Here is a 16,372-nt window from a genome sequence, read left to right on the forward strand (position 1 = left end):
TCCATAGAAAACCATTGACTTTGAGGAAGAAGAAGGAAACAGAAGGGTTGAGGCAGAACTAACTTCTTCACCATCATCCACCCATTAGGTTTGTTTGTTTCATTGTTTTAAGATAAGGCAGGTGGTTCTGGATCCCAGCTGGAGTGTCCAACGCTTGGACCTTCCATCCCAAAGTCAGAAGACATGTTAGAACAGTCCATGTAGAATGGATGTGAGAATATTAGTTTCTAATCTCCTGACTAAGTGAGGAGTTGGAAATTTACAGTAATATTACAGATTGCCCAGGTTGGTTAAGGAACTTGTGAGCGTCTTAAGAACCTTTCGTTTTAAGACATAAAATTTCCCTCTTGTATAATTCAAAGAGTGACCATGTTGGTTATAACTCATATTTATAAAGTATTTGACATAAGTCAGGCCTTCCCCTAAAACTCCACATATGTGTTTGTGGACGTTCTGAGAGGAGGAAAATGAGGGACAGACAGATTAAGAAAACTGTGTACATTATTAGCTTGTAGAGTTTGAACAAGCTGAGAAGGAAACCCAGCTCTAGGTTAGGTGAGCTAGCTGTCCACTCTAGCCTCTCTAGATCCCTGTAGTAACTGAGAGCCCAGGAAGAACCAGGCAGCACAGACAACTGGCCAAGGTATGCAGAAAGAAAGAACAGACCCTACCCAGGCAGTCTGTATCTTCTGCTAAGAGACCTGGGAGGCCTGTCAAAAATTCCCTTTTCTCCTGCACGGTAGACAAGGTGAACCTGCTCCCCCCCCCTCAGGTAACATGCTCCTGTCACTTGGGGTAACAGAAGCAATGTTTGTAGCTCCAGGCAGCCTCATCTTTCAGGACCACAATCCCATCCTTCATCTCTGTTTTAGTCCCTAACGGGAACTCTCAGACTCCTGGACAAAGAAATGGACTTCTCATGCCCAATCTGACAAGATTCCACGCTGACTCTGGTTATGGAAATGGGGAGTGAATCTCTCTCCATTTCAGTATACTCCTCTGTCATGAGGACAGTAATGAGATGGTTATGAGCAGAACTGTCTAATCCTAAAATGAGAACACTGAAGGCTTTCTCCTACCACAACTAGTTAATCTTGTTGAATGTGGGACCCTCAAGTAGCTGATAAAGGTTACGTAAGGCCCTAAAAGTGGACAGATGGGGCTGGTGACCTCATAGGAGAAAGGGACACCAGATTCATTTCTCTCTTGCTCCTGTTCCTTCTTCTCCTTCTCTACAAAGAGCATGACACCTGAATGACATGGGAGTTACTTATAAGACAGGGAGCAAGTCCTCTCCAGCGACCATACTTGATGGACCCTGATCTTCGTCTTTCTATTCTTCAAAAATCAAGTTTATTATTATTATTTTTATTTCAGTGGCTCAGTGTATAGGTATTGTATTGCCAATACTAGGATAAAATGATTAATGAACTCGTCTTGATTAATACAGAGTATCTGTTCCACATCATAGCATGAAAAGGAATAGCCATCTACTTGCTGGGACACATTTATCCCGAGGCTGTGGGCAACCCCCCTTCCAGGTTAAAGCGCTAGTGTGCGCTACTTGAAAATGTGATCCTATTTGGAAATAAGGCTTTAAGGCTATAATTAGTTAAAAATTAGATCATTGGAGTAGGGTGTGCTCTGCATCCAGTATACCTGGTGTCCTTGTAAGAATAACATGGTGGGTACAGAAAGAGACACCAAAGGTGAAAGGTGACGTGAGGAGATGTGGTGTGTATGCCTTGCACAGACTTTCCCTTCTCAGCCTCCGTCTCGGACTTCCAGTCGTGAGAACTGGGGTGTGTTTGTGCTGTGACTCATATCCAGCTTGTGGTCCTGTGTCCTGGTGGCCCTAGCAAAGTGACAACTCATTTGGCAATGGTTCCTCCCTTTCCCCATTTACTCTGTAACAGAAACCAGTAATAGTAGCCTCCCAGATGAATGTGTGTGGACTGCTGATATTGCTTATTATAGATCGGATGAATCTCTTATAAATTGTGGCAACGGGCCAACTGTATAACAGTTAAAAATCTCCTGCTAGAAATCCTGAAAGTCCACAGAGATGGGCAGAATTCAGGATAATTATCGGGAACAATCAGAAGCCAACTTCTTGTCTCTCTTTCCAAAAAAAATAAATTGTGAAAAAATAAAAAATAAAAAGGATCTGTGAAGATTAACCAAGTGCTGAAACCCAGGCCTGGTGATTACTAAACCCAGCTTGGGATTTGGATCTGAGAGGGACGTTTCTCAGAGTGTCTAATACGTTTAGATGGCGGGTGATGAAACAGACCAGACAGTCAGACTTGGCCAGTTCATTTAATGAAGCCGAGGTTTCAGCTCAGTGTTAACTTGCTTGGACAATAGCATGGATATTATTAATTATTCCGTGAACTTGTAGATGCTCTCTGTCCCCCCAGGATGAGAAGCAGGCTGAATTGGCTTCCTCTGGACTCCATCAGTGAAGCAACCATAATTGATGCCTAAGGCTGAAAGTGTGGTCTTCATAAGATGTCCAGACTTAACGGTGTCCGTTTGATTTGTCACAGTCAAAGCATCGTTTTTATTCTCCTATCATAATTTAATTTTCCCTGCTTTCACTGTTTGTAACATTTTCAATGCCCACAGTCTGAAGTCTACAGTTATTTTTCACCCTCATTTCTTTTGTAAATGGGTCTTACTTAGAGTGGTCTGTGACCCCCTTATATTCTGGGATGCCTTCAGAGGATAACGGAGTGGTCTTCCCTCTCCCGCCCTTGTTTCTGTTCATCTGATAGTTGACATCCACAGAGAGCATTCATCTTTCAATCTGCTTTTTTCCATTCCCCCCTTCTCCAAACAACAGTGAGGTCAGACCTCTGCCCGGGAGACCATGTTCACTGGCACGGGCACTCACTGAATTAGGGCTCTTAAGATTCTTATATGCAGAGTTTCCACTTTTGGCCCATGTCTTTTTTTTTTTTTTTTTTTTTTAAAGTCATGAGAAGCCAGGTTCTCCCAGTGTCTTGGATCTTTTCCTACAGTGAAGGAAGTGGGGTGGGTGGGGTGGGTATGGAGGGGGGCTCTGGGGACTAGCCTGGAATTTGCAGAACTCTTGGAAGGGAAGCACTCTTGCCCCAAACAGAACAAGTTCCTCTGCCTGCTCTTATAGTGCTCACTCATCTTAGCATCTGACCCAGCCATGCTCTTATCTCGACTGGCCTGGCCCAGTGTTCTCTCCGCTTTACTTGGTAAGAGATGAGTCACTTGTAGTAAATCACTCTCCATGGTTTTTTTTTCCCCCTTCCTCCATGAAATAGTGGGGAGACTTCTCTAATCACCAGCATTGTCTACTCTGTGTTCTGTTTTCTGCCTCAAGCCCAGCATCCTGTGGACCATGCACTAGAACCTTCTCAGAACTAGAATGCTGCTCACTATCTCTCTCTCTCTGTCCTTATGGTGCCACTAAATTCTATTGGATAAGGAACCCCCTATCTTTATGACTTCTTTAACTATATCCTAAAAGTCTTATATGTAAATATATTTACATTGTTTAGGGATTCGAAATAAGAATTTAGGAGAAAATTAGTTCAAACCACATTTATCCTCCCCAAATTTCATGTCATTTTTCCTATCTATCTATCTATCTATCTATCTATCTATCTATCTATCTATCATCTATCTATCTATCATCTATCCATCTATCCATCCATCTATCCTAGGTCAACAGTCTACAGTGTCTTAGCTTATTCTAGTGTCAGCTTTAACATACACACTCTGTCTGAATACCTTCCAAATCAGATATGGAAGAGACTACAAAAGTGATTCATCCTGAAGAAATTTTCTTCTGTGCCTGTGAACTCCCAAAATCAGCCAAGTTATTTGATTCTAAAATAGAAGGACAGTCATAGGACGATCATTCTTATTAAAAATAAGGGTAAATAGGGAAGAAAGAGGAGGTGGCATGTTACCAGGTGTTCAAAAGCTGGCAAGCCACGGTCCTGTTGGTTGTAAAGGTTGAGTTTGATCTTTGGGTTCAGCGTTCCACCTTCCAGTTCTCCTGGGTCCTAGAATGTTGGAATGTCTCCAGGATGGGATCCTGCAGGTCAGCTGCCTTGTGAAATCAAGGCAGTAGTCTTTTTTTTTTTATTCGATATAATTTATTTACATTTCGAATGATTTCCCTTTTCTAGCCCCCCCACTCCCCGAAAGTCCCGTAAGCCCCCTTCTCTTCCCCTGTCCTCCCACCCACCCCTTCCCACTTCCCCGTTCTGGTTTTGCTGAATACTGTTTCACTGAGTCTTTCCAGAACCAGGGGCCACTCCTGCTTTCTTCTTGTACCTCATTTGATGTGTGGATTATGTTTTGGGTATTCCAGTTTTCTAGGTTAATATCCACTTATTAGTGAGTGCATACCATAATTCACCTTTTGAGTCTGGGTTACCTCACTTAGTATGATATTCTCTAGCTCCATCCATTTACCTAAGAATTTCATGAATTCATTGTTTCTAATGGCTGAATAGTACTCCATTGTGTAGATATACCACATTTTTTGCATCCACTCTTCTGTTGAGGGATACCTGGGTTCTTTCCAGCATCTGGCAATTATAAATAGGGCTGCTATGAACATAGTAGAACATGTATCCTTATTACATGGTGGGGAGTCTTCTGGGTATATGCCCAGGAGTGGTATAGCAGGATCTTCTGGAAGTGAGGTGCCCAGTTTTCGGAGGAACCGCCAGACTGATTTCCTGAGTGGTTGTACCAATTTGCAACCCCACCAGCAGTGGAGGAGTGTTCCTCTTTCTCCACACCCTCTCCAATACCTGCTGTCTCCTGAATTTTTAATCTTAGCCATTCTGACTGGTGTAAGATGAAATCTTAGGGTTGTTTTGATTTGCATTTCCCTAATGACTAATGAAGTTGAGCATTTTTTAAGATGCTTCTCCGCCATCCGAAGTTCTTCAGGTGACAATTCTTTGTTTAACTCTGTACCCCATTTTTTAATAGGGTTGTTTGGTTTTCTGGAGTCTAACTTCTTGAGTTCTTTATATATATTGGATATTAGCCCTCTATCTGATGTAGGATTGGTGAAGATCTTTTCCCAATTTGTTGGTTGCCGATTTGTCCTCTTGATGGTGTCCCTTAAGGCAGTAGTCTTGATGACCTTAGAATCACCTTTCAAGATGGGTTTATTTTTTTCCTTCCTGGAGAATGGGATATGTTTATAAACAAAACATCTGTTGCCTATGGGGCCTAAGGGGTTGGATATCTTTCCTTTATTCCATTCTTACTCTGTCCATTTCAATTCAGGCTGAAGATGTTTTGCTTATCTAATTGCAGAGGTCCCTTATGCTCCAGCGACACCCTTGGTGTCCTCGTATTATTATTTTTGCAATAGGCTGACAGTTCCCAAGTCTTCTTGTTCCCTTTGGTTAACAGTTCCTTCTTGTTCACTCTTCTTTCCAACTTTACTGTAATCCAGCCACTCCTTCAGCACTCTGCTTAGATAAATCTTCCACTAAATAGACAGTTTCATCACTCTTAACTTGCATGGTTTTGTTTTGTTTTGTTCTTTTTCATTTTGTAACAGGGTCAGATAGTCTCCTGTTTTTTAACAGCATAATTCTTATTTCTGCTGGAGACCTCACTGGAATAGCCTTAAGCAAACATGTTTCTACTGACAGCTTTATGACTGTCTTGCTTTCACCAACAAGATACCATCTTCCTCTCTGCATCTCTTTCTCTTCATTTTAAAGATCTTTAGTTCTCATTGTCTCAGCATGTATGTTGAAAATGTTTCAGCCTCTATATTGAACCCAGTTCTGAAAACTCCTTTGGTATTTAACACTTTGGGGGTACACGTGCTCCATTTCTTAGTGCCAAGGTCATTATCACTCTGCTATGGCTAACTCAAACTACCAGAGACAAAGTAGCTAAACTGACGGAAATGTATTTCCCATAGTGCTAGAGCTAGGATGATTAAGACCAACTCGGAGGCCCATTAGATGCCTGGCGGATGCTCTTTCCCTGGCTTGCAGAGGTGTGCCTTCTTGCCATAGCTGCATGCCTCTTCTTCCTGTGCGCAGGCAGAGAGAAATTTCACATAAGCCCATCTGCTCTATTGGATTTAAGCCCCACCCTTATGTGTTTAATTAACCTTTAATTATCCCTCAAAACTATATCTCCAAATCAGATCAGGGACATGGTTCAATCTACCGCACTCACCATGATAAGGGTAGGTTAGGTTTTCCCTTTTATGTAAATAAAATAATTCAAGTTTCTTTTCCTACAAAACTTTAGAAAGAAAAGTCCTAAGGTACAGAAGATGGCTCAGGTGATTTTAAAATAAAGAATAGTATTCTAGGAACACTCCGGAGACATCCCCGATCCACTGTGTGGCATGCGCAGATGACACCTGCCCACTGTCTTGCAGCACAGGCAGGGTGGAAGGCAGACACCCAGAGACCTGGACCCCATTGAGGTGAGAGAGCAAATGCTGGAGAGAAGGGAGAGAAATTGAATCAAAATGGTGTGTGCACTAGGAAGATAGGGAGAACTAGAGACTCCAGGTTAGTGAGGAATAGCTTGCCTTGAGTAGCCGGCGCTGCCTCCTGAGGCCACGTCTGGGTCCATGGCCCTGAAGAATTAGCCCATGTTGCCACCAAAGGGCAAGCAGACATCCCTGGTCTTGGCTGCTGACTGGGGCTATGATGTTTGAGGTCTATGTAGAGCTGGCCTCACCCTTTGCCTGGGCAGCATGGGAGAGGAAGCCCTAATTGTGCAAGAGTGGGAGATCTGGCTCTTCCTCTCACCAGCTGCAGCACATGAGAGAGAGGCCATACACCTCATCTGGGAAGCACAGTAGAACTGGCCATGGCAGTGTGGGTGTGCAAGAGCCAGCCCCACCCCTCAGTGTCTGTGTGGTGGTGTGGGCAAGAAATACATGGCCCTTCCCCTTGCCACCACCTGCAGCAGTGCTGGAGAGCTGGGCCCCATGGCCTGGGAGAGGAAGAACAGGCAGGCTAACCAACTCAGCTACCGCCTAGGCCTCAATCCAGGGCTTTGAGTTGGCCCACCCCAACATCTACCCATCTATGGACTCCTGGAGCATGTGGGCTGGTCCTGCAGATCTAAAGCTGCAGAATCTCCATGGCACAGGGCAACAACAGGCTATCCAAGCAGAGTCTTGGTAGGATCCAATATTGATAGTGTAGCAGAAGCCAGAGGCCTTGAACCTGACCAACGACTAAGTGTAAAGAACATTTGCAAGTAAAGATGTTTGGGCAAAAGGGTACACTGTGTGACACACCACAGCTTCCATGGCAAAGTTTCTTTCTTTCTTTCTTTCTTTCTTTCTTTCTTTCTTTCTTTCTTTCTTTCTTTCTTTCTTTCTTTCTTTCTTTCTTTCTTTCTTTCTTTCTTTCTTTCCTTCCTTCCTTCCTTCCTTCCTTCCTTCCTTCCTTCCTTCCTTCCTTCCTTTCTTTCTTTCTTTCTTTCTTTCTTTCTTTCTTTCTTTCTTTCTTTCTTTCTTCCTTCCTTCCTTCCTTCCTTCCTCTCTCTCTCTCTCTCTCTCTCTCTCTCTCTCTCTCTCTCTCTCTCTCTCTTTCTTTCTTTGGAGGAAGTTGCAAGGGTGTAGGTTAGATTTGGAGGGATGGGGGTTGGGTGCATGGTGAAATTCACGAAGGCTCAATAAACAGTTAATGACAAAAGAATATTATTCTGAAGTTCATTTTATTGAGAGTATCAAGAATGACTGCCGTAGATTTAGAATGTTGGGGGAAGAAGTAGATTCTAAGGAAAAGGATGAAGTGGGAGAGTAAACTAGAAGTCAGAGCCAGCAGAGAGACAGGTTATCATTGGCTTAGACAAAGTGGTGGTGAGAATAGCCCATAAGGCACTTAGCATTGCTATATTGAACAGAACAGACACACACACACACACACAGATACACAGATACACACACACACAAACACACACAGACAGATACACACACACACAGATACACAGATACACACACACACAAACACAAACAGACACACACACACACACACACACACACACACACACACACATTTAAATATGCTCCAGGCACAGTTACAACAAAATAGTTTCCATGACAAGATAAACATATGTGGTGGGCCTCATTTCATAACATTTTCAAAGAGGCCCCAAGGACTGTACAGTTAACATTCTTCCTTTGTAGAAGTGGCCAGAGTCTTTCGCCCCTGCCCCTGCTTCTGTTCATTTCTCTCTTCTGCAGTGCAAACACAGGGCCTTGCTGGCATTCTGTATATTTTTTAACTCTTCCCAAAAGTTCTCTGATTTTTCCAGTCTTCAAAGCCAGACCTATGGTCAACGTTTCATGAATCTAATTGTCCCATTGTTGTTATTGCTGTTGCTTAACTTTCATGGTGCCGGGGATTGGGTCCGTGCGCTTGGGACGCGCTAGGCAAATGAGTCATAGCCTCAGCTCCATGTCTCTTTATTAGTAAGCTTTTCTCTGAATACTTATCTTGATTTCCATCATGTAGCTGCATCATCAGTATCGAGTTGTTAATAAATAATGTTCCTAGGAAACAGAAGGCCAACAGAAAAAGTGTTATGTACACGAGTTCCAAGATGTACCAGGAGTTAGTCACTCCTGGAATCTCAGCACCTGAGAGCGGCTGAGGCAGGAGTATTCGCCATACATCTGAGGCCCGTCTAGGCTGCAGAGTAAGACCTTGTCTAAAAATAAACAAAACAAAACAAAAACCACCCAAACCAAGATTGGCTGAATAATTTTGATTTAACAGATTAATGATCTGTTAATGAAGATAAAGTATTTAGCATCTACTAGAATGTTTGGTATTTTTTTTTAAATGAGCCCTTTCCTTAAAGAATAATGGAAACTGAGTTTCAGTTTGTCCATTGTCAGAACTCTCTGAGTTCAGGCTTTCTCTTGTCTGAACTCAGCTATCTGAGTGACTGGATTGACTGTCTACTTTATTAATCACCTCTGATTTCTTGATTTCTCTTACTGCACAGCTCAGTTCATTAAAAAGTTTATAGAGTCAACCTGAAAACCATATCCTAACACCATCTATTTCTTTTCATATCTACTTGGTTACCATACTCCTCTAATAAGCCACTAATCCTCCCAGGGTTAACTGTCCCCTGTATCATGCATGTGTAGCCAGAGTAGTGTGTCTCCTTATCCTCACTGTTTTTTTTTTTTTTTTTTCCCGAGAAAGGGTATTATCACGTAACTCTGGCTATCTTGGAACTCACTATGTAGACCAGGCTGGCCTTGAACTCATAGAGTTTTGCTTGCTCTGCCTGCTTTGCCTTTTTCTTCAAAGTCCTGGAATTAAAGACATGTTCTACTATGCCAAGCCCAGAGTAACCCTTAATACTTGTGATGGTTTGTATATGCTGGGCCCAGTGAATGGCACTATTTGGAGGTGTGGCCTTGTTGGAGTAGGCGTGTCACTGTGGATGTGGGCTTTATGACCCTCACCCTAGCTGCCTGGAAGCCATTCTTCTCCAAGCAAGCTTCAGATGAAGATGTAGAACTCTCAGCTCTTCCTGCACCATGCCTGTCTGGATGCTGCCATGTTCCTACCTTAATGATAATGGACTGAACCTTTGAACTTGTAAGCCAGCCCCCACTGAATGTTGTCCTTAGAGTTGCCTTGGTCATGGTGTCTGCTCACAGCAGTAAAACCCTAACTAAGACAACACTTGAAATCAGCTGGTGAATCCTTATACAAAGTCTTCAATAGTTTTCTGCTGTGGTCAAAATCAATTATAACTTTCTGATCTGTCTTGTGAAATCCTGTAGAGTTCCATCCTACTTATTTCTCAGATCTCATTTATTCATTTTCCATATCCCACAGCCTTAGTTTTGTATTCCTGCAAGTTAACTATCCTCACTTATTTACACTATATTATGATGGCTATTATGACCCTTCTTGAGTTCAGCTTCTCTAGACACTAAGAAAGATCTTTCTAGAGAAATATGTAAAGGTGCATGACATAGAGTTTTGCTATCTTTGATCGTCCAGGAGAATGAAATCTCCTGGTCCTGGTTGTTGACATGTCAGCTTGCCTGTGCAGTTCTTGTCTACAGGACATGTGATTTGAGGACCTGAAAGAATGGAGCAGGCTCCAGTCTGATGCTGTAGACAACTGTACTTCAGTTTCAGTGTACTTTTATACACAACTGTAATACAAAAGCAGTGATCCTAGAAAGGTTGTTTGAGTGCAGAAAAACATACTCAGAAAAACATGTAAATAAATACCACTAAGCACACACTAAATATTAATAAAATATCCCTTTTCTCCAAACTTTCTCAGGACAAACCAATTTATACAAAATTGCCTGGTGTGGACTATAAATTATATCTGGGAAAGCATGAAAACATGGCAGAAGGCTATATCCAGGTATAGAATACATGGGCTAGATGGGGTTCTATAGCTATGTTCTGACATTCAACAAGAATAAACATACCTTATAAATTGAATGCAAGTGTTTGTCACAGAAGCCATGAAATCAAGTCTAAGAATAATCCAGGGAACAAAACACACCTGAGGTAAAAGGCTGTCTCTCCTGGAGCCTCTCTCAGTTCTCCAAGGCATTGTTCACCAGATATTATTCTTTTGACTGTGTTCCTCCTCACATCAAAAGGCACCACTTTGAGGAGTTGGCTGAACTGGGCAAGAGATCCACATAGCCTCTCTCAAGATGAAACACGCAGTTTGGGTTACCTTAACAATGAATTTGTCTTCTCTGTGAGAACATGGTGACCCAAAGCAGTATGAGACTAAATAATGAGAGTATTCTGAGGAATGGAGCTTGAGAGAGATTGGAACCTTGCCCTGATACACATTCCTTTCTCAAAGCAGAATGGGTAAGCATTCTTACCCATGGAGCAGATACCCAGCAGTAAGGTCAGTGCCTTTTCCAGTGCTAGCCTACGGCTCATATATCACACACTAATGACTATGCATAAAGCCCCATAGGACCTGTAGATTGATGCAGAAATTACTTTTCTGTGTACCTAATATAGGTTTTTATAAAGTAAACCTTCTCTGGAATTTGGCATCCAAAAAGTTCAGTTTCCTGAATACCTTTTCCCAGATAGTGGCAAATTAATCTATCCAATACCACTCTTTTCTTAATGTTAATTAAACTGCTCAGATCAAACTACAATATTCCTGATGAACCCTGCCAGGTTCCCATGGTGGTGATGGAGAGGAGACAGCTGGGTGCACTTGTGTTTACATGGAGGTTGGAATGGTCTGTGGTGGTCTCCACAGTGTACAACAACATCAAACTAATAGGGTGTTTTCAGAAGGCACTGGCACAAAAAAAGTCCAAACTAAGGTCAACTCTTAGCAAATGACCAAATGGTGAAGTACATCTTATTACAAGGTGCTTTGGTGATGTTGTGTGGTGATATAGCTTTGAAATACTGTGTGTGTGTATGTGTGTGTGTGTATAGATATGGAAATATATTAATATATTTAGGGTCAAGGAAGCAGGGTAGGCTAGCTGCAGACCCTTACCCCTCCCTCCTCTTTTTAAAATCCATTCCCCAAGTATAACCCAGCACTCCTCCACTCAGACCACCTGCTGAAGCCTTCTCTTCTTCCTCCCCCTCCTTGTCCCTTTCTCCAGGGGATTATGTGGATCACAAGATTTACAGGAAATCTGGGATACCATGAAAAAGACCAAATCTAAAAATAATAGAAATAGAGAATCCCGAAGGAACAGAAAATATTTTCAACAAAATCATAGCAGAAAAGTCCCTTAACCTAAAGAAGGATATACTTGTCAAGTAAAAAGAAGAATACAGGACACCAAATAGACTGGACCAGAAAAAGAAATTCCTCTCAGCTCAAAATCAAAACACAAAATGTACAAAGAAAGAATATGAAACGCTTCTAGGGAAAAAGACCAAGAAGCATATAAAGGCAGACATATTAGAATAATAACTGATCTTTCAATGGAAACTTTAAAGGCTAGAAGAACCTCTAAGAAATCACAGATGCCAGTCCAGAATACTATACAATACTATACAAAATACCCAGCAAAACTTTTAATTACATAGATGGAGAAAATAAGACATTCCATGAAAAAACCAAATTGAAGCAACCTCTGTCTACAAATCCAGCTCTTTAGAATATTCAAGAAGGAAAACTTCAACCTAAATAGGTTAATTACATCCAAGGAATGTATTTTCTCCTCTAACACACACACACACACACACACACACACACCACAGTAACGAAATAACAGGGGTCAACGTACATTTCCTATACTCATTGATATCTTTCAACATCAATGATCTCAATTCTTCAATAAAGTGATACTGACTACAAGAGTGGATGTGAAAAGAGGATTGATCCTCTTTAAAACACACCATCAACATTCACAAGCGAATCCATGGAGTGGGCTTCAAGAAGCGTGCTCCTCGGGCACTCAAAGAAATTTGGAAGTTTGCCATGAAGGAAATGGGCATTCCAGATATGCGCATTGACACCAGGTTCAATAAAGCTGTCCGGGCCAAGGGGATAAGGAATGTTCCACATTGTATCCGAGTACGTTTGTCCAGAAAATGTAATAAGGATGAGGATTCACCAAACAAGCTCTACACACTGGCAACCTACGTGCCTGTTACCACATTCAAAAATCTACAGACGGTCAATGTGGATGAGAGCTAACCTGCTGAATGTCAAATAAAGTTGCAGAACTGCAAAAAAAAAACAAAGCAAAAGACAACAAAAACAAAAAACAAAAAACCCCAAAAAAATAGGGAAGAATACTATATGCTCACCAAAGAGACAATCCACGAAGAGAACATTGCAATTCCATAAGTCTATACGCCAAGCACAAGGAAAACCAAGCTTGTAAAAGAAACACTACTTAGCTTAAATCACATATTAACCCTCACACCAATGCTGTAAGTCTTCAGTACTCAACTCTTGCCAATAAACAGATCATGCAGACAAAACCTAAATAGAGAAATGCTGGAGCTAATTGATGTCATAAACCAACTAGACTCAACAGATATTTACAGTACAGTTCATTTAAACACAAAAGAATATAATTTCTTCTTAGCACCTCATGGAACTTTCTTCAAAATGTAGATATAAAGCAATTAGCAGCAGATATAAGAAAATTGAAATAAGACCCTATATCTATCATTCTACCTCAGTTTAAAGCTGGATATCAACAACAACAACAACAACAGAAAGCTACAAACTTTGTAAAAACTGAACAACTCAGTATTGAATAAAAATAAATAGATGAAGACAGGAATTACAGAAGAAACCAAAGGCTTTCTAGAATTGAATGAAAATGAATACACAGCATACTCAATAGACACACACAAAATGAAGGTTGTGCTCCTGCCACCATTTGCACTGGAGAGCTGGGCAGCTCCAGAGCCTTCTGTGCACAGCCCACCAGGAGAGAGTGGTCTCCCAGCAGCTTTTACTTCTGAGCGCATGGAGGTGAGATCTCCACCTTCTTTATGGAGTGGAGCACACGGGGCAAAAGATCAATGGAGCAGCTGGGAAGGAAGTCTCCTTGCCCACCATTTAGACCAGGGAGCTGGGTGACTCCACAGCCTTCTGTGCACAGCCTGCCAGGAGGGAGTGATCTCCAACTGAGCATGGAGGTGAGATCTCCATCTTCTCTCTGGAGGGGAACAGCTAGGAGCTCACAGGGCTTAAGATCAGTAGAGCATCTGGGACAGAGGTCTTCAGGCTGCCAGTTGCACCAGGGAGCAGAGCAGCTCCTGAGCCTTCTGTGTACAGAGCCTGCCAGAAGGGAGTTATTCTCCCAAGAGTACAGACACAGGCTTACAGGCCTACAGGAGGGACAAGCTCCAGCCAGAGACAGCAAGACCAACTAGTACCAGAGATATCCAGATGGCGAAAGGCAAGCACAAGAACCCTACCAACAGAAACCAAAGCTACTTGGCAACATCAGAACCCAGCTCTCACTATAGCAAGTCCCAGATACCCCAACACACTGGAAAAGCAAGAACTAGATTTAAAATTGTATCTCATGATGCCGATAGAGGGCTTCAAGAAGGACTTAAATAACTCCCTTAAATAAATACAGGAGAACATAAGTCAACAGGTAAAAGCCCTTAAAGAGGAAACACAAAAATTCCTTAAAGAAATACAAGAGATCATGGGTCAACAGACAGAAGCCCTTAAAGAGGAAACACAAAAATCCCTTAAAGAATTACAGGAAAACACAAACAATCAAGTGAAGGAACTGAACAAAACCATCCAGGATCTAAAAGTGGAAGTAGAAACAATAAAGAAATCACAAAGTGAGACATCTCTGGAGAAAGAAAACCTTGGAAAGAATCCAGGGGTTATAGATGCAAGCATCAACAACAGAATACAGGAGATAGAAGAAAGAATCTCAGGTGCTGAAGATACTACAGAAAACATTGACTCAATAGTCAAAGAAAATGCAAAATGCATAAAACTTGTAACCCAAAACATCCAGGAAATCCAGGACATAATGAGAAGACCAAACCTAAGGAATATAGGTATAGAAGAGGGATAAGATTTCCAACTTGTTTTCTGTTGGTAGGGTTCTTGTGCTTGCCAGTAAATGTCTTCAACAAAATTATAGAAGAAAACTTCCCTAACCTAAGGAAAGAAATGCCCATGAACATATAAGAAGTCTTCAGAAATCCAAAACAGACTGGACCAGACCAGAAAGTCCTTCTGGCACATAATAATCAAAACACCAAATGCACTAAACAAAGAAAGAATATTAAAAGCAGTAAGGGAAAAAGGGCAAGTAACTTATAATGGCAGACCTATCAGAATTATACCAGACTTCTCACCAGAGAAGATGAAAGCTAGAAGATCCTGGGCAGTTCTTATACAGACCCTTAGAGAACACAAATTCCAGGCCAGACTACTATACCCAGCAAAACTTTCAATCACCATAGATGGAGAAACCAAGATATTCCATGATAAAATCCTATTTACACAATATCTGTCCACAAATCCAGCCCTACAAAGGATAATAGATGGAAAACACCAACACGAGGAGGGAAACTACACCCTAGAAAAAGCAAGAAAGTAATCTTCTTCCAACAAAACCAAAGGAAGATATCCACACAACCATAAAAATACATAAAAAATAACAGGAAGCAACAATCACTATTCCTTAATATCTTTTAACATCAATGAACTCAATTCTCCAATAAAAAGACATAGACTAACAGAAATATTTTTCATGTAAATCTTCAATTTTATCAGAAAATGTTTATAATTCCTCTTTCAATTAATTTAGTAATTTTTTATGTCTACCATTTTATCTGCATTATTTTTCATGATAATCTTCAATTTTAACATCTTTTTCTATATATTTCTTCTAGTTTATCAGAACTGTTTTCCATGTAAATCTGTGATTTTATCACAAAATATTCTTAATTCCACATTCAATTAATTTAGAAAGGTTTTTTATGTCTACCATTTTATCTGTATAATTTTCCATGAAATAGTCAATTTTAACATGTTGTTCTATGTATTTCTTGAATTTTATCAGAAATATTTTCCATGTAAATCTTCAATTTTACCTGGAAACATTTATAATTCCACTTTCAATCAACTTAGAATTATTTTTAAGCCTACCATTTTATCTGTATAATTTCCATGATAATCTTCAATTTTAACAGGTTTTTCTATATATTTGTCCAATTTTATCAGAAATATTTTCCATGTAAATCTTCAAGTTTATAATTCTGCTTTCAGTCAACTTAGGAATACTTTTTTGCCTACCATTATTATATCTATATTAAATTTTCCATGATAATCTTCAAAAAAATAAAAACAACAAAACAAAATGAAGGTTGTTCTAAGAGACAAGTTCATAGCACTAAATGCCTGGGCAGGGGTTAGACCTCAATTCTGGTAACAACTTAACAACACACTCGGAAGCTCTGTGAACAAAGAAGAAATCACATCCAAAAATATTAGATGGCAAGAAATAACCGAAATCAGGCTGAAATCAGTAAAATAAAAATAATACAATACATAAAATTAATGAAACAAAGAGTTGGTTCTTTTAGAAAATCAGTATCATTGGCAAAGAGAATTACAGACCAATTTCCCTTTTTTTTAAATTAGATATATTCTTTATTTATATTTCAAATGATTTCCCTTGTCCTGGTTCCCCTCTCCTTGAAAGTCCCATAAACCCATTTCCCTCCCCCTTGTTCCCCAATCAACCCCCTCCTGCTTCCCTGTTCTGGTATTTCCCTACATTGCTGCATCAAGCCTTTCCAGGACCAGGGGCCTCTCCTTCCTGCTCCTTGGGAATCATTTGATATGTGAATTGTGTCTTGGGTATTCCCAGCTTCTGGGC

General features: G+C 40.9%; 1 protein-coding gene across 1 annotated transcript; it reads left to right on the plus strand.

Moving 5' to 3' along the window:
• Positions 1–7,091: 7,091 nt before the first annotated feature.
• LOC127666300 (60S ribosomal protein L31-like) lies at positions 7,092–12,727 on the plus strand. The gene is made up of 3 exons (XM_052159100.1): positions 7,092–7,171; positions 7,667–7,695; positions 12,386–12,727. The coding sequence occupies exons 1-3, from the start codon at positions 7,092–7,094 to the stop codon at positions 12,688–12,690; spliced, it is 414 nt and encodes a 137-aa protein (XP_052015060.1). The 3' UTR covers positions 12,691–12,727.
• Positions 12,728–16,372: the final 3,645 nt, after the last annotated feature.

This window comes from Apodemus sylvaticus, chromosome 15 (genome assembly GCF_947179515.1).
Source record: "Apodemus sylvaticus chromosome 15, mApoSyl1.1, whole genome shotgun sequence".
Classification (NCBI taxonomy): domain Eukaryota; kingdom Metazoa; phylum Chordata; class Mammalia; order Rodentia; family Muridae; genus Apodemus; species Apodemus sylvaticus.